Source organism: Marmota monax, unplaced genomic scaffold (genome assembly GCF_021218885.2).
Source record: "Marmota monax isolate L192 unplaced genomic scaffold, Marmota_monax_Labrador192_F-V1.1 WCK01_AAM20220418_F8-fsc00133, whole genome shotgun sequence".
Lineage (NCBI taxonomy): Eukaryota > Metazoa > Chordata > Mammalia > Rodentia > Sciuridae > Marmota > Marmota monax.
The window spans coordinates 1,901,698-1,928,398 of NW_026694821.1; the positions used below are offsets into that span (position 1 = coordinate 1,901,698).

Sequence of the window (26,701 nt, forward strand, 5' to 3'; positions counted from 1 at the left end):
AATTTTATTAAACCCAACTTAAGTACTAATATTTTTTTCTCTCCTCTCTCCTGCTGCTTCATGTGCTTGTGCTTCTTGTGCCTGTGGATGAATGATTGTTATCAAGATATGGAAAATTACCAGCAGTTGTTTCTTAAAAATTGCTTTTCTTCTTTCTATTCTTACCTTCAGTGATTCTGCTTACAGAGATATTAAATATCATCTCCTCAATGTCTATTAATCTCCCCCTTTAAATTTAATATCTCTTTTCTTCCTGTGTTCCAATTTGGTTAATTTCTTCATAACAACTTCCTGATTCAATAAATTTATCTTCAGCAATGCCTAATCTGTTTACATACATTGAGTTTTAAATTCAACAACCATTTAATTTTTAACTGCCAATTGATTCACTTCCAAATTGGCCTCGTCATATTTGATAGTTTCTTGTTTAATGCTTATTTTATAATTCAATTTTTTGTCTTAAAGTATTTTGCATATAGTTATTTATATTCTAGACCTCATATTTTCTACATTTTAAGTAACCATGGTCAGGCACATCTGTTTTTAAGTGTTTTTGTTTATTCTCAGTTATGGTAACTTGTTATTTAGGTGTCAGGGAATTTTTTATTACTAACTTACATTTTTGTTGTGAAAAATCTGAGAGACGAAAACACCTCTGGGTTTTTCATATTTGCTTCTGCTGATTGTAAGAGAGCACAGGACCAGGTTAGTCATTCCACTGGTCCCAGGCCTGGTGCTCAGCTCTCAAATCAGCGGCCTTACTTTGCGTGGGTCCACAGCACCATCACCAACTGCAGAGCTGGGGACCTGGTTCTCAGGGCCACCCAGCCTTATTGCTTCTGCTCCACAGGATTTACTTCACTGCCTTTTGTTTTTCTGGTGGCTTTTTGGATTTCCCTTTCTTTTGTTAGAGGCATTACAATTGCATTTGTACTTATTTATCCTGGATTTGGTTGTACTTTGGGGGTCCTGCAGAGTGTCTACCATTCTCCTAGAAGAAGAAATTGAGTTCATCTTTTATCAAACTTACTGACATCTACCTCTTTCACTGGGAAGACAATCAAGTCTTGTTTTACTCAATACATTTTAGTTAAAGCAGTTTTAGATTAAGAGCAAAAGTAATTAGAAGATACAAATTCTCATACACTTTTTTTTTTTTGGTACCACGGATTGGACTCAGAGGCACTCAACCGCTGAGCCACATCCCCAGCCCCATTTTGTATTTTATTTAGAGACAGGGTCTCACTGAGTTGCTTAGTGCCTTGCTTTTGCTGAGGCTGGCTTTGAACTCACACTCCTTCTGCCTAAGCCTCCTGAGCCACTGGGATTACAGGTGTGCACCACTATGCTCCGCATATTCATGTACACTTTGTATCTCATTCTTCCTGAATATTTTCCTTGGCACATTTATTGCAATTGATATGCCAGCATTGAAACATCATCAAATCACCCCAAATCCATATCTTACATTAGAGCTCACTCTTGTTGTAGTCTGTGGGTTTTGATATATGTATAATGACATGTATCTATCACTGTAATATCCTACAGAATATCCTCACTACCTTAAAAATTCTCTGTATTCTCCCCATTCATTCCTTCCCCACATAACCGCTGACATCCATTACTATCTCTGTAGTTTTGCTTTAGCAAAAATGTCCTATATATGGAATTGTGCAGTAGGTCACCTTTTCATATTGGCTTCTTATACTTGACAATATATATTTATGTTTCCTTCAAGTCTTTTTATGCTTTGGTTGCTCATTAATTTCTAGCACTGAATAAAATTCCATTGTCTATCTCATAGTTTATTTTCCCATTCACTCACTGGAGGATATCTTGGTTACTTCCAAAATTTAGCAATTGTGAACAAAGCTTTTATAAACATCAGTGGTTTTGTGTGGACCTAAGTTTACAATACATTCAGGTAAATCCCAAGATGCATGACTGCTGGAATGTATGTAATACATGTTTAGTTTTGAAAGAAACTGCCAAACAGTCTTCTAAAGTGGTTGTACCATTTTGTATTCCCACTAGAACATGAGTTCCTGTAACTATGCACATCCTTGTCAGCATTTGGTGTTGTCAATGTTTGGGGTTTTGACCTTTCAAATAGGATGATAATGGTATCTCATTGTTCTTTTAACTTTCATTACTATAATGACCTATGCTATTAAACATCTTTTCATGTACTTACTTATTATCAGTATATATTCTTTGATGAGTTACCTAGGTCTTTTGCCAATTTTTTTCATTTTTACAGGGTTGAGCTATAAAAGTTATTTGTAAATTCTGGATAATAATATATTATCAGATGTGGGTTTTATTTTCTCCCAATCTGTGGTTTATCTTCTCATTCTCTTAACATTGTCTCTTGTAGAGAGAGTGACTAATTTTAATAAAGTCCACCTTATTAGTTATTTATTTCATGAATTGTACCTTTGGCTCTGTATCAAAAAAGCCACTACAACTGGGCATAGTGGGACATGCCTGTAGTCTCATCTATTCTGGAGGCTGAGGCAGAATGATCACTTCATCCCAGGAGTTCAAGTCAACATAGCAAGACCCTGTCTCAGAAAAAAAAAAAAAAAGAAAAAGAAAAGAAAAAGAAAAAAAAGTCACTGCTAAACCCAACGTCATCTAGGTTTTCTCTTGTTATCTTCTGTTTTACATTTAGATCTATGATCCATTGGAGACCATTTTTTGTGAAGGGTGTGGACATCTTATTCTAAACTCTTTTTTCTTTTCTTTCTTTTATTTTTTTTTCATGTCACTGTCTAGTTGTCCCAGCACCATGCATTGAAAAGATACCATTTGCTCCATTTTATTGCTTTCACTAATTTGTCAAATACCTGCTGCATATAGTCATATGGGTCTATTTTGGGACTTTTGATTCTGTTCCATTAACCAATCTGTTTATTCTTTTGGCAATGTCACAATGTGATAGGTAGCTTTATAGAAAGTCTTGAAGTTAGATGCTGTCAGTCCTCCAACTTCATGCCTCTTCACTATTACATTGGTTATTCTGAGTCTTTGCCTTTCCATGTAAATTGTGGAATTGCTTTGAGCATATCTACAAAATAACTTGCTGAGAGATTTTGATTGGGGCTTGCTGCACTGAACCTATGGATCAAGTGGGGAAGAACTGACATCTTGGCAGTTCTCCTCCTATCCAGGAACATCTGTTCAGTTCTTTGTGATTCTTTGTAATAGTTTTGCAGTTATCTTCATACAGACCTTGTATGTATTTTATTGGATTTGGGGTGCCAATGTAAACAGTACTGTGTTTTAATTTCAAACTCCACTTGTTTATACAGGAACAAGTTATATACCCATATGCTGATATAGAGGAAAGTGATCAACTCTTGTACATTAACCTTACATCCGGAAATCTTATAATTAATTGCTTATTAGTTCCAGAAGGTTTTTTTTTTTCTTGGCCAATTCTTTTGTAATTTCTACATAGATAATCATGTCTTCTTCACTTCCCTTCTTTATGCAGATCCAAAATTTCTGATTTATATTGTTTTCTGTCTCTCTAAAGAACTTATTTTAACATTTTTTGCAAGACAAGTCACAGGTAACAAATTCCTTCAATATTTGTCTTTCTGAGAAAGGCTGGAAGATGATATGCCTGGTTAGTTTTTTGGGAGTTTGTTTGTTTTGACATTTATGCTTCGTTTTCTCTAAGCTTCCTGGGCCTGTGGGTTTGGTGTCTTGACATTAAATTGGGGAAAGTCTCAATCATTATTGCTTCAAATACTGCTTCTATGTCTTTCTTTTCATCCTCCTTTTGGTAGTCACATTATGAATAGGTTACATCTTATTTAGTTGTCCCAGAAACTTAGGTATTCTCTCTCTCTCTCTTTCTCTCTCTTGCTCACCACCCCCTCCCATCCCTCTTATCTGGGGTGGGTGTTCCTTTTGCCTCTCAGTTTTAGAAGTCCTTATTGTCATATCTCAAGCTCAGTGCTTCATTCCTGAGCTATGTCTAATCTATAATAACCCATCAATCAAAGGTGTCTTCATTTTTGTTACAGTGACTTTTTTGAGGGATAGGGTACTCGGGACTGAATTCAGGGGAACTCAACCACTGAGCCATATCCCCAGCCCTATTTTGCCTTTTACTTAGAGACAGAGTCTCACTGAGTTGCTTAGTGGCTCACTTTTGCTAAGGCTGGCTTTGAACTCGCCATCCTCCGGCCTCAGCCTCACAAACTGCTGGGATTATAGGCATGTGCCACCATGCCCAACTTCAGGTTACATATAAACTCTTTCAGACTTTTTTTAGACTTCTGCTAATATTTTTTGAATATTCTTTTTTAAATTAATCAATTCATTTATTTGTTATACATGACAACAGAATGCATTTCAATTCATAGTATACATATGGAACCCAATTTTTCATTTCTTTGGTTATACATAAAGTAGAGTCACATCATTCATGTCTTCATGCATGTACCTAGGGTAATGATGTAATCTTTAATTAATCTGTAATCTCATTCTATCATCTTTTCTAGCCCCATACCACTTCCCTTCCCCTCTCTCCCCTTTGCCCTATCCACAGTTCTTCCATTCCTCCCATGATCCCCTCTCCCCCACTATGGATTCTCAAAGAAAACATTCTGCCTTTTGTTTTGGGGGGATTGGCTAACTTCACTTAGCATGATATTCTCCAACTCCATCCATTTACCTGCAAATGCCATGATTTTATTCTCTTTTAATGCTGAGTAATATTCCATTGTTTTATTATTATTACTAGTTGTTCAAAACATTACAATGCTCTTGACATATCATATTTCATACATTTGATTCAAGTGGGTTATGAACTCCCATTTTTACCATGTATACAGATTGCAGAATCACATCGGTTATACATCCATGTTTATACATACTGCCATACTAGTGTCTGTTGTATTTTGCTGCCTTTCCTATCCCCTACTATCCCCCTTCCCCTCCCCTCCCATCTTCTCTCCTACCCCATCTACTGTAATTCATTTCTCTTTTTCCCCCTTTCCCCTCACCTCCTCTTATATGTAATTTTGTATAACAATGAGGGTCTCCTTCCATTTCCACGCAATTTCCCTTCTCTCTCCCTTTCCCTCCCACCTCTTTTCCCTATTTAATGTTAATCTTCTTCTCTGCTCTTCCTCCCTGCTCTGTTTTGAGGTGCCCTCCTTATATCAAAGAAGACATTCGGCATTTGTTTTTTAGGGATTGGCTAGCTTCACTTAGCATAATCTGCTCTAATGCCATCCATTTCCCTGCAAATGCCATGATTTTGTATTTTTTAGTGCTGAGTAATACTCCATTGTATATAAATGCCACATTTTTTTTATCCATTCATCTATTGAAGGGCATCTAGGTTGGTTCCACAGTCTAGCTATTGTGAATTGTGCTACTATGAATATCGATGTAGCTGTATCCCTATAGTACGCTTTTTTTAGGTCTTTGGGGAATAGTCCAAGAAGGAGAATAGCTGGGTCAAATGGTGGTTCCATTCCCAGCTTTCCAAGGAATCTCCATAATGCTTTCCAAATTGGCTGCACCAATTTGCAGTCCCACCAGCAATGTACAAGTGTACCCTTTTCCCCACATCCTCACCAGCACTTGTTGTTGTTTGACTTCATAATGGCTACCATTCTTACTGGAGTGAGATGGTATCTTAGGGTGGTTTTAATTTGCATTCCTCTGACTGCTAGAGATGGTGTGCATTTTTCCGTTAATTGTATATCCTCCTCTGAGAAGTGTCTGTTCAGGTCCTTGGCCCATTTGTTGATTGGGTTATTTATTTTCTTATTGTTCAATTTTTTGAGTTCTTTGTATACTCTGAATATTAGGGCTCTATCTGAAGTGTGAGGAGTAAAAATTTGTTCCCAGGATGTAGGCTCCCTATTTACCTCTCTTATTGTTTCTCTTGCTGAGAAAAAACTTTTTAGTTTGAGTATGTCCCATTTGTTGATTCTTGTTTTCAACTCTTGTGCTATAGATGTCCTATTAAGGAATTTGGAGCCCGACCCCATGAAATGTAGATTAGAACCAACTTTTTCTTCTATCAGACACAGAGTCTCTGGTTTGATATCAAGCTCCTTGATCCATTTTGAGTTAACTTTTGTGCATGGCAAGAGAAAGGGATTCACTTTCATTTTGTTGCATATGGATTTCCAGTTTTCCCAGCACCATTTGTTGAAGATGCTATCCTTTCTCCATTGCATGCTTTTAGCACCTTTGTCAAATATAAGGTAGTTGTAATTTTGTGGATTGGTCTCTGTGTCCTCCATTCTGTACCATTGGGCCACCCGCCTGTTTTGGTACCAGTACCATGCTGTTTTTGTTAGTATTGCTCTGTAGTATAGTTTGAAGTCTGGTATCGCTATACCACCTGTTTCATTCTTCCTGCTTAGAATTGCTTTTGCTATTCTGGGTCTTTTATTTTTTCAGATGAATTTCATGATTGCTTTATCTATTTCTACAAGAAATGCCATTGGGATTTTGATTGGCATTGCATTAAACCTATAGAGAACTTTTGGTAATATCACCATTTTGATGATGTTAGTTCTGCCTATCCATGAACAGGGTATATTTTTCCATCTTCTAAGATCTTCTTCTATTTCTCTCTTTAGGGTTCTGTAGTTTTCATTGTATAAATCTTTCACCTCTTTTGTTAGGTTGATTCCCAAGTATTTTATATTTTTTGAGGATATTGTGAATGGGGTGGTTGTCCTCATTTCCATTTCAGAAGATTTGTTGCTGATATACAGGAATGCCTTTGATTTATGTGTGTTGATTTTATATCCTGCCACTTTGCTGAATTCATTTACTAGCTCTAGTAGTTTCTTTGTAGAACATTTTGGGTCTGCTAGGTATAGAATCATGTCAACCGCAAATAGTGCCAATTTAAGTTCTTCTTTTCCTATCTTTATGCCTTTAATTTCTTTCGTCTGTCTAATTGCTCTGGCCAGTGTTTCGAGAACTATGTTGAATAGAAGTGGTGAGAGAGGGCATCCCTGTCTTGTTCCAGATTTTAGAGGGAATGGCTTCAATTTTTCTCCATTTAGAATGATGCTAGCCTGAGGCTTAGCATAGATAGCTTTTACAATGTTGAGGTAAGTTCCTGTTATATACATACCACAGTTTATTTACCCATTCATCTATTAAAGAACATCTAGGTTAGTTCCACAATTTAGCTATTGTGAATTATGATGCTATAAACATTAATGTGGCTGCTTCACTGTAGTATCCTGTTTTAAGTCCTTTGGGTATAGACTGAGGAGTGGGATAGCTGGGTCAAATGGTGGTTCCATTCCAACTTTTCTGAGGGATCTCCATACTGTTTTCCAGATTGATTGCACCAATTTGCAGTCCCACCAGCAATTTATAAGTGTACCTTTCCCCCCATATCCTTGCCAATACTTATTGTTGCTTGTATTCTTAATAGCAGCCATTCTAACTGGAGTGAGATGAAATCTTGGAGTAGTTTTGATTGGCATTTCTTTAATTGCTAGAGATGTTGAACAATTTTTTATACATTTGTTGATCAATTGTATATCTTCTTCTGAGAAGTGACTGTTCAGTTCCTTAGTCCATTTATTGATTGGGTTATTTGTGGTTTTAGTGTTAAATTTTTTGAGTTTTTTAATATATCCTGGAGATTAATGCTCTATCTGATGTGTGTGTGTGGTAAAAATTTGCTCCCATTCTTTAGGCTCTCTATTCACCTTACTGATTGTTTATTTTGCTGAGAAGAAGCTTTACAGTTTGAATCCATCCCATTTATTGATTCTTGATTTTATTTCCTGTGCTATAGGAGTCTTGTTAAGGAAACTGGGGCCTAATCTGACATGATGAGGATTTGGGCCTACTTTTTCTTCTATTAGATGCAGGGTCTCTTGTCTAATAGATGTTACTGATAAATACTTCCTAAGCACCAGGCACTTTTTAAAAGTATTTTACAGGAATAATCTCAATGATGTCACAAACACTCATGCATAAATATTATTTCTATTCTCATTTTTAGCTAAATCACAAAGAATCAAGCATCTTCCCCCAAAGGAACACAGTAGCTGAGTGGTAGAACCAGCCCTCAAACTCAAAATGTATGACTCGAGAGCTTGCTGTCAACCACTATGCTCTTGTACAGATCAGCTCTTAAAAGTCCTGATAATATTTTGACCTGATGTAATAAAAAAAAAATTCAGATAGTCAGGGCTGGGGTTGTAGCTCAGTAGTGAAGCATGTGCCTAGCACATGTGAGGCACAGGGTTCAATTCTCAGTACCACATAAAAATAAAGAAATAAAATAAAGGTATTGTGTCCATCTACAACTAAAAAAATTTTTTTACAAAAAGAATTGGGGTAGTCTAACACATTGTTTCTCATTTTAGGTATTTTGGAAACTTGCCGATACAATATTTCCATTTGCCACCTAAACATCTGAAATTACCAAAAAGAAAATGATTTGGACTGTGAACCTCTTGTGTATCATTAGCAGAAGAGAATTTTGTTTTTATGCAGTTTACACAGAAACTACACAAAAATGCACCAGATGCACAGGAGGACATTCCTGGTCTTGTCAGAGATACTATATATTGGCTAAAATGATTCTAGTGCTGGAAAGACTTCTATGTTCCTGAGAACAGAAACAGGCGCACTGCTCTGGATGACAAATTAGAACTGAGTCTTACATAAATAGAACTTTAAGGGTACTAATGTCTTAAGCCAACTTAAGTTGTTCTGGTTCCATTATACACACTTTGAGGTTCACCATCAATAGCAGACAAGCCAAAGATAATTTCTGCCCGCAGGGCTGTGCCAGCTGCCCCAGTGAACACGCTGCCTGTTCTGTAGCAGCCACTTGGGGTCTACATGCAGATCGACTGCATAGTTTGTCTCTTCCTTTATGGAAGTGTGGTTTATCTGCATCACTAAACTTTTCTCTTTTTCTGGAAATGAATTCAGAATTGAAAAGGGTAGAAAATACCCTGGTTTCAGTGGAATTCCTGATGGTAGGTGTTATGGTCTGAATGTGTTCACCCAAAATGATGCGGAGACTTTGGGGTAATTAAATCTGGGGGTGGAACCCTCAGGAATGGAATTAATAGTCTTATAAAACAAACCAGAATGAAGCCTGTCTGCCCTTATAAAAGCTGGTAAAGATGCAGCAAGATGGCACCTTCTATGAAGCAGAGCACAGCCCTTACCAGATGCTACATCTGTGGGCACCTGTCTTGCAATTCCCAGTTTCTTGAACTGTGAATGATAGATTCTTATTGTTTATAAGTGACCAAGTCTAGGGTATTTTTGTTAGAGCAGCCTGAATAGACTAGGATAGTGGGTTTGGGTTACATGGGCAACAAGGACAGAGGTGTAGGATCATCTCTAATCAGTATGTTCTATTTTATCAAATGGCGAACAGTCTGTAGCAATTAGTCAACATTAAGAGAATTTCTGACATCAGCTGAGCTCTATACCACACTTATCCTCACATGGCTGAGAGGGAATCATATTCTAGTTAAATTTATACAGTGAGCCAAGGGCACAAATAATGTACATGGGAAAATTTTTCACTCAACAAAACCACATGGCATTTCTCAATGTTATATTAGATATTTTTTGTCTTAAAACACAAGTGCTAAGCTCTTTTTGGTTAAATAAATTTGTGAACCATAAATACCTCATGGATTATGGACACTCTGTTAGATATATTCTATGTAGCACTAACTTTTCTTTCACTCATTCCCTGGTCATGGACATTGGCTCCTAGCTGGTGCCAGGATGGATGTCAGGCTGAGAGCCCATAATGGCAGGACCGTGTGCCAAGCATAACCATGGAGGAGACCTCAGAGAAGAAGAGAGGCAGCAGTGCTTTGGGGAGTTGTTCAGAGAAGGCTGGAAGCAGGTAAGCACAAAGGGCCGCTGCATTTCCCCAGCAGAACCAAACCCAAGAATGGATGCAATGCTGGCTTGATCCAGTTAGATACTTACTTTCTTTCCTAGAAAGTATTCCATCAAGTTCTGTGGGATTATAATGGGTGTGCAGTCTCTGTGTGCCATTGACCATAGATTATTTTAAACAAGGGTTCCATGTCAAACTCTATATGGAGGCAGGATCAGAAAAGTGGACTTTCCAGGGTTGCCATGATCTGAAACACACTGTACTAAGGATGCATTTGAAGTGATGCCCTGAACAGTAGCACAGCTTGTGCACTGAACCATCCTGAGGCATACTGTTCCTTACAGGCATCATAGAAATGTATATTCCTCATGCAGGCAAATGGTAAAAAAGAGTCAGGTAGTTGGAAATAAAGTGTCTTGAGGATGAATTTTCTTTTCCTGATTCAGAGGTATCTTACAAGCTACTGGCTGCTCTGGTTTTTGTTTATCCCAAGTTCATTAGCCTTGTCTCTGCCATATTAAAAAAGGAAGCCCCGCTGGTTGTCTGTTCTATCATTAGTACACTGGCCCCATAGACCATCCCCATGACAAACAACAGCTGTCCTGGGGGATCAGAGCAGAAGGGGAGACAGGGGATGGGGACAAGATAACTTCTCCTCCTCCCTGGGAGGACACCAAGGGCCCATGCCCCCTCTGCCTGAACCCGCAGGGCCGCTTCCTGTGAGTTCATCTCTTCTCCTGTCTCTAGCAGCTGAGCAGGCAGATCGTCTCCAGGTGGAAACACAGAGCCGGACTCATCAGGCCTCAGAAAAGGACCTTTCTCTTCCGCTATTTCTGCCTGACAGCCGGGCAGAGCATCTGGTTAAAGCAGACACTGAAACAGCTACTACTGAGCAAAGTGAATGCACACGATTATTAGGAAAAATGCATTTTTGGAATAACTAGTTACTGTCCCGTATCCCTGACTTCACTGAGATTCATATGATACGGCAAACACGGAAGGAATTGGCTCAGGTACACAAAGCCAGTCATTTTTTTCTGCTCTGAGAGTCTCTTCCCAAGAAAGAGTGAGAGCTGGCAAGTGCCATAGGGAATTTCATTTTAAGGAATGATTGGAGGCGTGGGTTAATTAAAAGGAAAGAAATCTTTTAATATAAAGAAATCCAACAAACCAGAGATTATTTATGTTTGCAAACAGTATAAATTGTTGTTGTTGTTTAAAGACAGAGGCAAGTTACAAATAATAGAGTCAGCTCTGCTCTGGGAAACCTGAAAAGTTCTTAAGAGACAGTAACTGCAGTCACCTTCTTACCTTGTAGTTGTTATTCATGATCTCCGTGAGCCAGGTCTTGACCGACTTCATCGTGTCCTGTCGCAAGTACTTTTCAACATCAGCTCCATCACTGAAGGTCTGGTTTCCCACGTGGATGGCTCGTCTCACTTCTGAGAGTGACAGAAACTTCCCATAGTAAGTTTGGTCCCCAGGTTCCTGGCAGAGGGTGCATCAGAAAGATATTAGGAAACAGCATGCCGGGAAAAGCTGTGGGCTTCTCATAGCACAGAACACAATAAGTAAGAGAGGACAGGACTTTTAATGTGGCCCCACTCTGGAAATTTTTAAAAAGAAGTTTGTGAGGTGGTTTAAATGAAATCCTCTTACTAAGGACAAATCAGGATGATCTGACACTCTAGGAGCCAATATCCAATTTGCAAGTGTGAGATTTTCCTTTTCAGAAACTAATCTTTTGCAACCTGTGACTCCACTTAGAGGAAGAGATAGGGAGGGCAAAGGGAAGTGGTGAGATGGTCCATATCAACTGCTCCTTGTTGGTGGCTCCATGGAAAGAAGGTGAAGTAGCTCTTGTAGGCCAGAGGGGTGGTAGATTAAAAGCTAAGGATTTCTTTTCTATGGTCTGCTGTTTATTAAAGCCACACAAACAATACCAGCTGAGTACATGGGGAAATACATCAGGTGTAAAAACAGATATTTTATGAGGAAGATGAAAGAAAGTAGTTCATGAGTCTTATTTTTTAAAAATTCCAACACAACACTGCATAAAAGCCTCTGTAATAATAATTATACTGAAAAGAAAAAAAAAAGAATAAGGGCTTTAAAAATACTTCAAGTTACAAAAGGATAAAAATTTGGGGGTTTGAGTGTGCCAATTTTCTGCTTTGTTAGCAATTTTTGTTAACAGTGAATATATTATGTTGTAGAGAAAAATGAAAATCACAAATATTGTTTCTCTCTTCCCCGCCATATGTTTTATTCGTGGTACAATCTAAACCCAAAACCATTGGATAGACAAATTCCACTGAAATTGACTTTATAATTAATAGTTCACAAAATGTGATCATTTTAAAAATAGAACACATTGTCAGACAAAGATTATACAAATCCCAACCCCCATTTGGCTCCCTTTCTCTTAGTTGGCTAATTCTACACAAAAGACATGACTCTGGCCTACTTTTAGGAAAGAAACTACTTCGGTACTTTAAGAAATATTCTACAGGACTTGAAGTAGGGCTGAACTGAATGCACTAAACACCTCAAGTTAAAATGAAGACAAAGCAAATATTTTCATACAGGCTTTGGTAGCTTTGATTATCCAAGCCATCTTAAGTACAGAACAAAGAATGTGGGCATTTTCAAGAGGTTCATAAACAGGCTTGAAACTCTGAGACCTCATACCCAGAGCTGCAATCCCAGCTTCCACCCTTTCCACAAGCTCTTCTGCAAAACAAGCTCTGGAGGGGAAACTGCCCCATCAGGAATTGTTCTGTGTGATATGGGATATCACACATTGTGGATGGTCAGATTATAACACATACAACATTGGTGGGAAACAGACTGCAATCAGTTTAGGAGACCAACTCAGGCACTCCACTTTGGATATCTTTGTCTAGTAGAAAGCCAGCTACCCTATTTTCCAAATCAGAGGAGGTTTGGTTTTGTCAAAAGTTTTAAGCAGACGTGACTACGGTTTGAAAAATGTTATTACCGTGCACTGTAAAATGTTGTAGTAGTTAGAACATCCCGTCACATTCTCGAAGTAAGAAATATCACTTGTCAAGTCGCCATCCAGTAGTCTATCCAGTATCTGGGTTGAGAGGGAGGGAAGAGAGAAGGAAACGTTTGGGTGGGTGAACACACACAGGTATTTGTCATTCAGCTTCTCATTTCCTTTACTGTTTTGTTCCTTGAGCATTTACTACACATCTTCTCTGTGCAAAACGCTGTCCTAGGCACTGGAAAAACTTCAGTGAACAAGACAGACCAAGCTGATATTCAAGGGGAAAACAAAATCTCCAGCATTGTTAGGTGAAATATGCAGTATGTTAGAGTATGCAAACTCTATATGTTAGGGAATGACAAGGAGAGGTGTCATGGGTTTGTGCACACATCCGTAGGGGACCCTAAAGAGAGGGCATCTCTTAGAAGATGGCACTTGATTTAAGATCTATTGGAAGGAAGAAAGCCATACAATTTGGGGAAAAAACATTCTAGACAGAGAAAGGAGCAAGTTCAGAGGCCTCAACTGTAGGAATGAACCTTGTGGGAAGGGATGCCTTAAGATGGATCGTGGACCACTCACCACAGTACTAGGAGAGAGGACAGAGGATGTGGGCATACATGCAGGTGCCTGGAACTGGTAGAAGTTACCTTTGGATGGCTGACATTAAAAACTTGGACGTCAGAGGAGGGCAAGAGCAGTCAGCACAGCTGGGTGCTTTTCTCCAGCCAGGTGCAGCTGCCTGGAACAGGTGTGGGGTGCAGGGAGGTGGATTCAGTCAAGGCTGTGGTTTAGCCAGAGGAGCAGGAGAAAGTGCTAAAGGGGTTCAGGAGTCTGGAAGGTCTAGACCTTGGTATTAAGTTTGGTAATTAGAGAAATGAGGACCAGAGAGGGTTAGTTAGATCATGAAGAGCTAGTTGGGTCAGTGGGTTTAGAGACCATGGGGCTGCAGGACTCCTAGCACTGGCATGTCAGCACAAGTGAGCTGGAAGGGTGGGAGGTCGCAGTTGGAGAAAGCTGTTTAAATTTGAGATTGTAAGAACTCAAAAAACTTAACAACAAAAACAACAACAACAAAAAAAAAACAACCCAATCAGCAAATGGGCAAAGGAACTGAACAGGCAGGCACTTCACAGAAGATGAAATACGAATGGTCAACAAATACATGAAATATGTTCAACCTCTCTAACTATTAGGGAAATGCAAATTAAAATATACTAAGATTTCATCTCACTCCAGTCAAAATGGCAATTATCGAAGATCCAAGTAACAATAAATGTTGGTAAGGACGAGGGGGAAAAAGGCACATTCATATGTTGCTGGTGGGACTGCAAATTGGTGCAACCACTCTGGAAAGCAGTACGGAGATTTCTCAGGAAACTTGGAATGGAACCACCATTTGACCCAGCTATCCCACTCCTCAGCATATACCCAAAGGACTTCAAATCAGCATACTATAGTGACACAGCCATATCAATGTTTATAGCAGCTCAATTTACAATAGCAAAGCTAGTAAACCAACATAGGTGCCCTTCAACAGATGAATGGATAAAGAAAATGTGATTATATATACACAATGGAATATTATTCAACCTTAAAGAAGAATGAAATTATGGCATTTGCTGGTAAATGGATGGAGCTGGAGAATATAATGCTAAGTGAAATAAGACAATCCCAAAAAATCCAAAGGCTAAATGTTCTCTCTGATATGCAGATGCTAAAACACAATAAGGGGAGGGGGGAGAGAATAGAAGTTCATTGTATTAGACAAAAGGGAATGAAGAGAATGGAGGGGATGGTGTGAATAGGAAAGACAGTAGAATAAATCTTAGGTAACTTTCCTATACTCATGTATGAATACACGACCAGTGAAACTCCACATCATGTTCAACCACAAGAATGGGAAGTTATATTCCATGTATGTATAATATTCAAAATACACTCTACTATCATATACATCTAAAGAGAGCAAATAAAAAATTTTTAATTGAGATTGTAGAATGCCTGATGGCTTTTGGTAACAAGGAATGAGCAGCTGAGTAGAATGTGATTGTTGCAAAAGAGGAGGCCAAGGGACTGAGGGATAGAGTATTGAAAGGATCATCTATACAAACACCATGGTCACCAGGAGTCCTGATGAGAGAGTTGCATGATCCTTGTCTCTGAATACAGAGCATACCTGAACTTCCCCCAGGTTCTCTAGCCCTCTGGGTGTCTGAGGCTGTTGGGCCTCAGTCATCTCCCTGCTTTCTTCACACCTTTGGGCCTCTCAAATGTTCTTGCTCTTGACACTGCTGTGTGCTTTCAAATCACACTAAATGTCTCACAGGAAAATTGGTCTTATGCCACATAAAATTAGTATTAATTCTAAATTCTAAAGGTTCCTTTTTGTCCTGTTCAACTACCAACAGTGGAGGGCCTAAAACCAATCTTGAAAATATTGTCACGGTGGGTCGGGGCGTGATCCTACACATCTCCGAGAGAATCCCTCTTCCTTCGCAGTCCTTCCTAAGATACAAAAAATTCTGAATCCACACTTTGCAGCCACATCTGGTCACAGAAGAGGGAGTCCTCAAGCATGGCACTGGATGGCTAGGACTTCTCTATCTCAATCTGTTTGCACAGGTTGCCGCCATCAGAATTCATAACAAGAGTGGTCACTGCCTTGGGTGACTTCAGGTAGTGTCCTAAAGTTTGAATGTCTCCCATTTTGATCTGAACAAGCTGATCTGGAGTATCCAGTAGATTGTTAATATCAGGCTTCTGCCTTAATAACCATAATGAATCCTAAAGTCCTCAAAAATTCAGTCCTTGCCTCATCAAACCAATATGTCAATCAGGATGACTCTATAGGAAACATGACCAAAAGCCCCAGGAGAATTGTTTACACACAGCCTTTGTCTGCAATTGCCCCAAACACCCAACTTCCCATATTGTAATTTAGTGTACTCTTATGTTTTAAATACCAAGAAAAGGCTGAAGAATATAAGCATATTATCAGATTCTCAAGTTTACTTTTAGAGGAGCAACATCATCATAACTACAAATACCAATGGCTCTTTGCAACAGTCTTAGATCCCTACACTTCACAATCTCTTGTTCCCGACACATGGGAACATGTGCTATTTGTCAAGCACTGTGGTCACTTCTCCAGCTGAAACCCTGTCTGTAGACATAAGCCTTCTAAATGGTTTTGCGCACATGTTGAAGTTTATGCATTTACTTCCGAGGTTGCCTTTCTTCTGATTTCCATATGATAGGAGAGGCCTTTAAGACTCACACAGCATTTAAAGAAATCAGAACAGTTAATGAACACACAGCTAGACAAACACTCCAAGATGACCTCAGGCTTAATACAGCCAAAGTAAATTCAAAGAAACACAGACAGTTCGTTTCTGCACGGCGTGCTCACTCATCTCTCCAAGCAGATATTCCTTCTCTCATAAAAAAATGTCTGAGCACCATGGGGCTTCACTGACCCCTCCTCTCCTCAGATGGTTTTAATTGCTTGAGGGCAGCACAGGGCCCCAGAACTCACTTCAAAGGCCCGTAGCCAGTTCTCCTCCTTGATGTATTTTATACACTTATTGCACTGCTTCTGGAAGTACTTTCTCTGCCTCTCATCCAACAAGCCAATTTCGTAGAGGAATGGCGCGTAGCCCTTTATAATCTGAGGACAAAAGAGACACACATAAGTGCCAGACACTGAGAAGGAGAGAAGGCAGGAAGCCCATTTGCTTTGTGAAGTCACACTTCATAATTTTCAGTCTGGTGCTAGAAATAGCCAGATAGGACAACTGTACACACACACACACACACACCTACAAAATACACACGTGCACACATGCAACCCACCCAACACAAACACACAACATACACAACACATACTCCACAAATACACAAAACCCACCCAACACAAACACACAAAATACACAACACACATAACAAACACACAGCACAACACACATAGTACAACACAGCTGGTGTAGGCTGGCAGAGCAAATTGACTGAAACATGGTAAAAAAAAAGGAAGAGTTCAGTCAAAAGGTCCATTGGTATTGCCCTTTATCAAGTTAAGCCTTTAAGGTAAAAGGAGCTCATGCACCTGGGCCTCTGATTAAGAAGAGATCTGATCTCATTAAGTTACAAAAGGGAAACAAACATCATCACACTTACCGATTCAGGGTCAGAATATGCATTTCCAAGAGCAATTCCTTTCAGGTGGATCTTGACCTGCTCCTTGGGGTTGAGGGTGTGGATGTAGTGCGCAAGCGCGGGTACGTACTTCCCTGCGTAAGACTGAGGAGGACAGATATTGAAGGGAACAGTCACAAATCAGGGCTAGTACAGGTACACATGCTTATGCTTATGAAGTAACAATGAAGCTTCGATTAATTCCGTATAAGGTTTACCATGGATTTCTTAACCTCACATTGAAACCCCCAATAGAAAGGAGTGTATTTGCATGCACATATTTTCTTTCTTTCACTCCTTCCTTCCTTCCTTCTTTGCTTCTCTCTCTCTCTCTCTCTCTCTCTCTCTCTCTCTCTCTCTCTCTCTCTCCCCCCCCTCCCTCCTCACCTCTCTTTCTCTCTCTCTCTCTCTCCCCTCCCTCCCTCACTTTTTTGGTCATTACCAAATAGCACCCAAGTGACATGCCAGTCAGGGACAGGTGCATACATACAAAAATTAACAACAAACATGTAATAAGGGAACATTCTAATTTCCTTACGAAATAAAATAATGTGGACCAGTGAACATGATTCTGCCATCAGTCAGGCTTTTCTTACCAGAAAGTTCTATTCAAAGCCTTAATTAAAAGGGAAAAAAAAGTCTCCCATTGAAACTTAAGACTTAAAAGTCTGTATAATGATACAGATTTTGAAATCAACGTGCATTAAAGGAATAGAAGAAGGGGGAAAGGAAAATAATGCTTATTGGCCACTAAAATTTTCACTTAAATATATCTTTATTTCCAACCTTTTCCAGCACAGGGTCTTTTTCCAAAGTCAAAATATCTTGTAGACATCCTTTCACCTAACAAACATAATAGTTCTTCTTTTAGAGTGTGCTGGAAAAGTGCTATGTTGACTCAGTAATATTTTAAAAATAGTTCCTGTGTATTTTCCATTGGGAGTTACATTCCTTAGGGGGGGGCGCAGTACCAGGGATTGAACCTAGGGGTGCTTAACCACTGAACCACATCCCCAGCCCTTTTTTATTCTTATTTTGAGACAGGATCTCACTAAGTTGCTTAGGGCCTCACTAAGTCGCTCAGGCTGGTTTTGAACTCATGATCCTCCTGCCTCAGCCTCCTGAGCCTGATTACAGGTTTGTGCCACTGTGCACAGCCAAAGTGGCCTTCTTAACATCTCCACTTGTTATTAAACTTGCTATGTTCAAAATGAAGCCCAAGTCCCCAAACCTTCCCTTTCTTCCAAGTGCTCAGACCAAAAGTCTTCAGGCATTCTTCATATCTTTTCTTGGTGTACACCCCACCAGAAATCCATCAGCCAAGCTTGTCAACCTTACCTATTCTATCAAAATGTGTCTGGAGTCCATGTCTCCTCACACCCCCACTCCTCACCTTGCTCCTGGTCACCATCATATCATCTCCTGCCTGGATTACTGCACCAACCTCCTCAATGGTCCCCTTCGATCTATTTTTAGACAGTGGACCTGTAAGATCTAAACCAGATCACACCAGTCCTTGGCTCAGATCCTTCAATGACTTCCTCCAACCCAGAGTAAAAGCAACGGGCCTTTTTCTGGGGCATAAAGGCTGGCATGATCTGCTCCCTTCCCCAACCTTCCCCCTATCTTCTTTCTCATTGTTCCCCAGTCCTTCTGGGTTCCACAGTGTTCCTTGTACATGCCGCCCACATGCCAGCCGGGGCCTTCACGTCAGCTGTCCCCTCCACCTGGAAGGCTGTTCCCCCAGGCTCCATCCCTAAGAGAGGCCTTCTGAGCTGCCCTCCCTGGCCACCCTACCTAAAAGTTAGCATCCCTTCTTTTCCATTTATATCCCCCCTCTCTCCTTCCTCTTCATCCTTATCACCATCCAACTTTAATTTTTTATCTTGTATATTGTTGTTTTTCCACCCATACTACAGGATAAGATCCCCAATCTCAGGGGTATAGTCTGTTTGGTTTATTTGTGTCCACTGTGCATTCGTATTGTGAAATGCTGTCCCTTTGTCAGGGTTCAATAAACAGTTGTTGAATGAATGAATTTACATGTATTTGAAAAAGAGTGATGCATGCATGTTCAAAATAGACCAGAAACCTTATGTGGGTACCTGTGTGTCAACAGGTCCTTTACAATATCTCCAAGGCTCTCCAGAGGCAGGGAGCTCCTGAGGGCTTTCCTTTAATCCATAACATAATCACAGGGAGACAACTATTCCCTTTTCAAGATAGGACACCAGGCAGGATTGAGACATTAAATAGTACAGCCAGAATTATACCTGGTCCAACCAGGTATTATAAATTATAAAAACCTCAACTCCTTCCAAGTTATGATAAAAGAACATAATTCAAGTAATCTATGCACTGCCTTCTTACTGATGCAGGCTTCTTCGGCAATAATAATTATTTAGGCAAAAGTATTGAATCATAGTAATTTATTCATAGTAATTCAGTCATGAGTACATTTAGCTGCCTTGTGGTAATATAGAGATGTGTTTTCATGTCAGAAATTCAGTTTATTTTATAACTGTGCTATATTATCATTAGTGGCAATAAGTGAACATTTATCAAATAAAATTTCTGTAAAATGACCAAAAAAAGCACATTTTCTTGAGCGATCATTTTACTGGTAAAGATGTACCAAATACTCTTTATTCAACAGCGGCATGTTGAGCAACTCTGCTGTCAAAGTCATTATATAGATACTTGAACAGACACAAAAATGAGCAGGCACAAGACTTGTCCTTGTAAAATTCACAATTTCTTTTGAAAATACATTCTGAAAACTTTGCCTCCAATGTTCAGAAGGTTTGCCATTTCATGAATTATTATTCTCATAATATATGTATATTGACCGGCATAAAGGAGATACATAAACACATACTTGATAAATGAACAACCTATCTGGCACGACTTCTAAATATTTTTTCCCTCTGGAAACTGGTACAAACGCTTAAAAATATATGTTCTAGTGATATTGTTATTGAAGTTGTCTTATCGTGAGCCTGGTAATAAAACTCCTCTTTTCACCTCTGAGATGGAAGGGCACAGACTTTAAGTTGTTCTATAATGATGACAAATTAAGTCTAAAGCATCCACATTTTTGTGGCACCTTCCCCATGTGACCATCTAGGATATCAGCAGGCAGGAAATTAAGAAGGAACCCGCATTTGACTTTTGAGCATCTACTTATACACCAGGCTATTTCACCTATTGTAATCTGAGTCCATTTACCGTCAACATTATTTTCCTATATTTTACAATGATGAAAATAAGGGTTTGGGTGTCTCAGTCACATGTCTAACTGGAATTCCACCCAGGCATGGCCCCTCCCCCGCTCTCATTCCTATCAAATCCCATTTCAGTCAGTGGCCCTGGAATGCCTGGGTCTCTGGCCCCCATGCTGGGACCCAATCTTGTTTTCATCCTTTCCATGCTTGCTCTGCTGACCATTTGTGAAAAACCTGACAGCAGGATGGGCAGTACTATAATCATTTCCAAAACCAGATTCTTCAATATTCAGTCCACATCTGCTAACCTCACGGGTGATGATGTTTATCTCATTTTTTCTGCTTCTAATGACTATCACACACTTCCTTGCTTTGTGACAGTGTGACAAATCCTTCATTGCCTTTTTCATTAATCATTCCACTGGTTGAGCGACTCAGGCTGTCACACAGTAGACAATTATAGGATTATTCTATGGAAAACAGACACCAAAACATTATAATGAAATTTCAATTATTTTCACCCTCCTTGTTGAGATGTATTTCTTTTTTGTTTGCAAAAGCAGACTTCTTATCCTTGAAACATTTATTTCTCAATTGAACAATTTTCTGACCACCACCAGCACTTCAAAAGACAACCAGACAATAAATCAATTATGTTCTGTTTTACCTAGGTTTTTACTTCCTGTATATATTTTAAAATAGAATAGAAACTCATGTTTAGGGGGAAGCTTTAGATGTGACTGCCTAATGGGCTGTGATCCTGATTCTAAGAACTCTTGCTCCTTTTCTTCTGAGTTCTGCCCATACTTATGACAACAGTAACTGCAACCAGAACTCTTGTCCTGTGGTTTCTCTGACCTGCCCACGGTGCTCAGCAATGTGGGCAGCAGCCAGTCAAGGAAGGCCCCGAAGTCTGCAAATTAACATTAACCTTCTAGCATCAGATCAGAACCTGGCCTCATAAAAGCTCAAAGCAACATCAAAGCAATTATAAGAGGAAAGAGAAAAAAGCACAGCCAGAAACTGTCTGATACGTATTATTTCAGAGTTTGGCAGTGACCTTCAAGTGAGGAACTCAGCCAGATAAACATATATACCTTACACAACAAATAGGACCAGTTTTGCAATTGACACATCTCCCCTTATTATTCCTTTATATATTCCTTTATAGTCTCCCCTTATTATTCCTTTCTGATATTTAAAGGAGCTTTAAGCTGCCAACTCTAGCACTGCTCTTGTTTGGTTAATTTCTCCCAGGGTGACCCTATTTGAACACACCTCCAACAAGAGAACAGAGACACTAGGGTGTGTTTGTACATACTTCTATTTGCTGGAGCTTAGCGAAGCAATAAACTTCCAATTCTCCTACGACATCAGAAGGATCTCAGAATTCAGTTCTCAATTTTTTATTTCTCCCATGAGAATAAGACCTCCACATCATAGCTGAACTGTAGTTTTGACTCTTGGTCTGCAATCATTCTGAGCACTTAAATGATGTTTGGAACAGCCTAATGCAAATCACATGAGGAGCATATTGTACTTGTAAAAATAGTCTAGAGAGAATGTAATGTTTGGTTAATTATCCAGATATTTAAAAGTACAATGAAATTAGACTTAAAGAAACTTGTAATCGTGTGTTCTCAATCTCTCCCTTCGTACATGTTTCAACATTATCCACTGCTGACTTACTGCAACCCTGCAGCCCAGTTACTTGTAAAGGAAGGGAAAAAAAGAGTACATATTTAAAATCCAGTTTCAATCAACTCCTCCAGAAGGAGGGAAAAAAAAAAGAAAAACAGTGTCAGAGAATAATATTATAATGGAAACAATGTTCTCTTACAGAAATTTCACATATGTTCACAGTTACTATTCTTTAAGCTATTCTCAGCCAGCCATATATTTCTTACTGAGGTTTAGTAGAAAAAAAAAAAAGATACAGTTAGACTCCTTCTCTGCCTTGATTCTCCATATACATTTCATGGGAAAACATTCAGAACTTTATAGGTGATAATAAGCAATGGCTTTGGGAAGTGAGGCACACCTCAACCCGGACACAAAGATCCCCCATTCACAGCTCCTAACCTCTGCCTGGCAGAAATAGGCAGGGGGGTGTTGTCAATGTCAGCAATGATGTGTTGAGGATGCTGAGGGACATTCTGAGCCCCTCTGCTCTGTCCCCACTTCCTCAGATGCCTCTCTGAAGAATTCTTAGCTGGATGGTGAGAACTCCTGTCACCTTAAGGAAATGAAGTAGGCTGTCTTCAGGAAGGAGTTGTATACATGCCCTGCCATCCCACCCTTCCCAGCACAGACTATGGAATAGCCACTCCCAATGATGGTGGTAGACCAGAGGGAAGAGGAGAATTGCAATTCCCTGAAGAGAACTGAAGAGAATTTCATACACCCAGAAAAACACACAGAAAGCCACAAAAACTGGTAAGAGCCCTAAGAGCGATAGTGGTAACACCAGGTAGCAGCCAAGGATTAGGCTAGGGCAGCGTTGACTTCATCTAGCCTGAGGGTAGCTAGACTCTCACATCACTCAATACCCTTATTTCCTCTGAGGAGAGAATTGTGTCCTTCGAATGGCCAGTTCAGAAATTTAATGAATGAGGAAAGCTGGAACTTCAGTGTTGTGGTAATCTCTACAACTTCCTAGACATTTCTAGACCATGCGTCATCTAATTTCGAGACCACATTGCTGCAATTAAAAAAAAGCCTTCTAAGAAGAATATGATTTTATCAAAGCAGCTATTTCTCTTGAAAATGAGCTTAAAAAGACTCTTGCAAAATCTACAGGCACAGACACATAGCAAGAAGATTTTGATCTGTAGCCAACTTTTAGTCACATAAACTGAAGCAAAGGTACGTGCTGCCTTCTGAATGATATATTCTCTTTTAGTATTGAGAGGATGCTTCTCTTAAATAAATATTCACCAGGGTCAGATATAGGTGAACAAGATGCACCCTCCCCCCAACTTACTCTGACTTTTTTTTTTTTGGTGCCAATATGGAGAAACCTAGCTTGAAGCCAGGTGATTCAAGGAGATGAATAAACTCTTCTGTTTAAAATGGAGAAGACAGTTAATTTGGCCTTTAAATAAAGAGAAGGAACATTCTGGGCCACAGACAACAAATGGAGACCTTTGTTTGCTCCCTGTAGAGAATTCAGAAGGCTAAAGCTGAATAATAGATGTAACTTAACATTTCCTGTCCCCAACCTGGACATCTCATCCACTCAGGTATTACTGATGTCTCTACACTGCTCAGTCTGTGTAGTAGTTCACTGCAGACAAAGCTTTTCATGATTTCTGATTCCCTTCTCCATGCAACTAAATCAATATGGTAAATACGTATTGATTTGATTTGGATTTGCTCTCCCAAAGCCAGCGGCCCAACTTGCAAACATTTCCATATGTCTTTGTTCAGTTCTTTGGGTTGCAGCTAAACCTTAATTTTTATAATATTAAACTCATTAAATAGTCACAAATCCGTTTTCAATTCTAAAAGAAAATATTGGCAAGTGCAGATGGACATAATTGAAAATAGACATTTGTCATGGGCTCAAGAGTTAAAACAGCTTGAATGCTATCTAATAAAATTCAGCAAGTTCCAAGCCTTGAGAAATAATTGCATTCCAAGGACTTCAGGTCTTTATATCACTTGAAACTTCCACTTAACTCTATAAAACTTTATGATCAAAGCCAAGTCTTTATGATTAAAAGTAAGTCTTGGCCAGAAAGACAGAGACATTCAAAGAGCTAAGGAGCTTCTTTTCTGTTTGTATAAGGTTATAACCCTAGAGATCTGCAGGAAATATGAAAGTGGATGTCTGACTCCCTTCCATGGAAAGAGGATCTGCTCTGCAGGGAGAGGCAGGTCCTGGAGACCAATGTGGTTTTAAGGAGGGGGCCCCAGCTCCATGGAGCATCTCCCCAGGCAGGGCTCAGCCAATTCCTGCAATGCAATTCTCAGGCTCTGGAGTCCAACCTTGCAGGCTTCAATTCTGGCTCCTCCACTTTCTAGCTGGGTTACCTTGGTAAAGCATACCTAACCTCTCTAAGCCTCAGTCACCTCACCTGTAAAATAGGGGAAATAATAATATCATTGATATCATAAGGTGACTGTGGGACTTTAATGAAGTAATACATGAAACCATACTCAGCAAAATGCCCACAATATGATCCATTCTGAATAAATATCTTTTATTTTAATATGAGATTTGCAAATAAAACCTGTGGTTAAGATGTTCTTAAAGCTCTCTTTTATCCACCTAATTCAAGGAACCCAAGCCCAGACTAACAGGATAATGATATAGGCCTTCAGAGCATGATTACTGGCCTATTGCAAGTAGAGATCTCCACTCCACCCCTCTGCTTGCACTCAGTGCTATGAAGTCCCTATTACAAATACCTTTCCATGGGCAGATGCTGTCTTCCATTCAAATGCAGACATGTTGATAGTATACCACATTGGCTTCATTTAACAGATCTTGCTAATGGACAGTGAGCTGATAAGTCAAAGTGGGGACAGATCAAAGAATAATCATAACAAGGATGGAGAAAGCTGGAGAATTAAACCTGAATATAATACAGTCAAGGCAAGCAGGGCTGGGGTAGGAGGCTGGGCATAAAATAGGCCTGGAAAATAAGAGTAGGAAGGAGAGTTCTGAGGGACCAGGACATAGGAGGGCAGGGGGGTATGGTCAATGAGAGGGAGATGAAAAGATGTGGGAGAGAAATAGCATTGATATTTTAATTTTACCTAATGACAACCTTTCATGAAGCCACTCTATATCATTCATTAGTATTGCATGATGCACATTTTTAAAACATGGTTCCCACATACAAGGAGCCAGCTGCCTCAAAGCAACAGACCATTGTGATTTCAATGAAGGTCATCCAACATCATGCTCCCCACAGACCTTCACCCGTGTGGGTGAAGATAAAGCATCCAATTAAGTTCACTAACTACTATATAAATAGCTTTAAAATTCTGCCTGTATTGGCCTCAAATTAAACATGCTTGAAAAACTGCTTGTAGAGAGACTCTGCCCTTCTCTGATGCTGGAGAAGCAATGCCCAGGTTGACCCATCTGCCCTGCCATTTTGGATGGGTTCCCATCCATCCATCCATAACCACTCAGGAGCACAGCCTCTTCCCTGGGAGTGGCTCAAGGAAGCCACATGCTCAGGGATAATGGGCCATCCCTCCGTCTTGCCACCTTTCTCCTCCATGAGGTTGTTCTGCTTTACCATCTAGCTGGGCTTCCAGTGACTGGAGAGGACTCTACAGTGTGCCTATGCTTCAAGAACAAGGGCAGGCTCACTAACAGTTACTGGCTTGGGAAGGATAACACTTAAAGAAAGTTAATTATGGGAATTAAATGGAGCTTGTTTCTTTTTGAAGTACATTTTTTTCATGCCTTGAGGAGGGTGATTTACAGACACATTTGTCTCTCTTTAGAGAAAATTAATTCCAGTTGGTGTTCTGGGCAGGAATAAAGAGAAGGAAAGGGGACAAAGAGGCTTCTTCCATCTCCCTCACACCCACAGCAGGCTCCCTCTGGGGTGCCACGCCTGGTGTATACTACAGGGGCAAGGAGCCTGGGGTGGATCCTGGCACATCTGCTGCTATCCATATGAAAAACAAATAAACCCAACCCTAATATCAACTTCTAAGCTCCGTCTTCATCTTTTAGATGAAGCAAGTTATTTCTTCTAAAAATGATTTCAGCTAGGAATGTAGCTCAGTGGTAGATCATCTGCTCAGAATGTACAATGTCCTGGGTTCAAATTCTAGTGCCACACACACACACCAAAAAATAAATAAATAAATAAATAAATAAATAAATAAAAACATAGAAAAGACATTGCCACGTCCCAACAATAAGAGGCAGAGCGTAACACTCAGCCCCTGTCTACATGCTTTGGGCCATATGCTCTGGAGCCATAATAGATTAATCCAGCTTTTCAACATGGATGGTAATAATAGGCATCAATGTTGGGTGTTTGCCACAGCTGGTCACTAGGCTAAATATCTTAGGAGGATTACCTAATTAAATGCTCAAAACAGTGCTATGAAGTAGGTACTATTATTATTTCCAGACTCCCTTCCACCAAAGTCAGGGCTCTGAACAGCTGCTCCAGACTCTCTGAGCATGACTTCCCCCATTCACACACTCACTGTGCCCCCCCCACCACACACACACACACAGCACACAAGATGAAGGGTTTGGGGTCTGGGGCGTGTGCACAGAAGGCAAAAGACCACTTCTGAATTTATGCATTCATCTTTCAAGGATGATTCTACAAATTGATCAACATTATTTGTTCAGTCCCTCTAAGAGTGTGGGAAAATTAAGAGCTCAGAAAAGAA

The 26,701-nt window shown here is 39.8% G+C and overlaps 1 protein-coding gene across 2 annotated transcripts in view; it reads right to left on the bottom strand.

Annotated features, from left to right (window-relative positions):
* Positions 1-26,701, bottom strand: part of Cpvl (carboxypeptidase vitellogenic like) — a 132,762-nt gene that overhangs the window by 53,703 nt on the left and 52,358 nt on the right. For both annotated transcript variants that reach the window (XM_046426046.2, XM_046426047.2), the window contains exons 9-12: positions 17,082-17,204; positions 16,444-16,575; positions 12,894-12,992; positions 11,204-11,380 (exon numbers count right to left, since the gene is read on the bottom strand). In XM_046426046.2, coding sequence (XP_046282002.1) covers positions 11,204-11,380; positions 12,894-12,992; positions 16,444-16,575; positions 17,082-17,204 — 531 coding nt within the window. The remainder of the gene's footprint in view (positions 1-11,203; positions 11,381-12,893; positions 12,993-16,443; positions 16,576-17,081; positions 17,205-26,701) is intronic.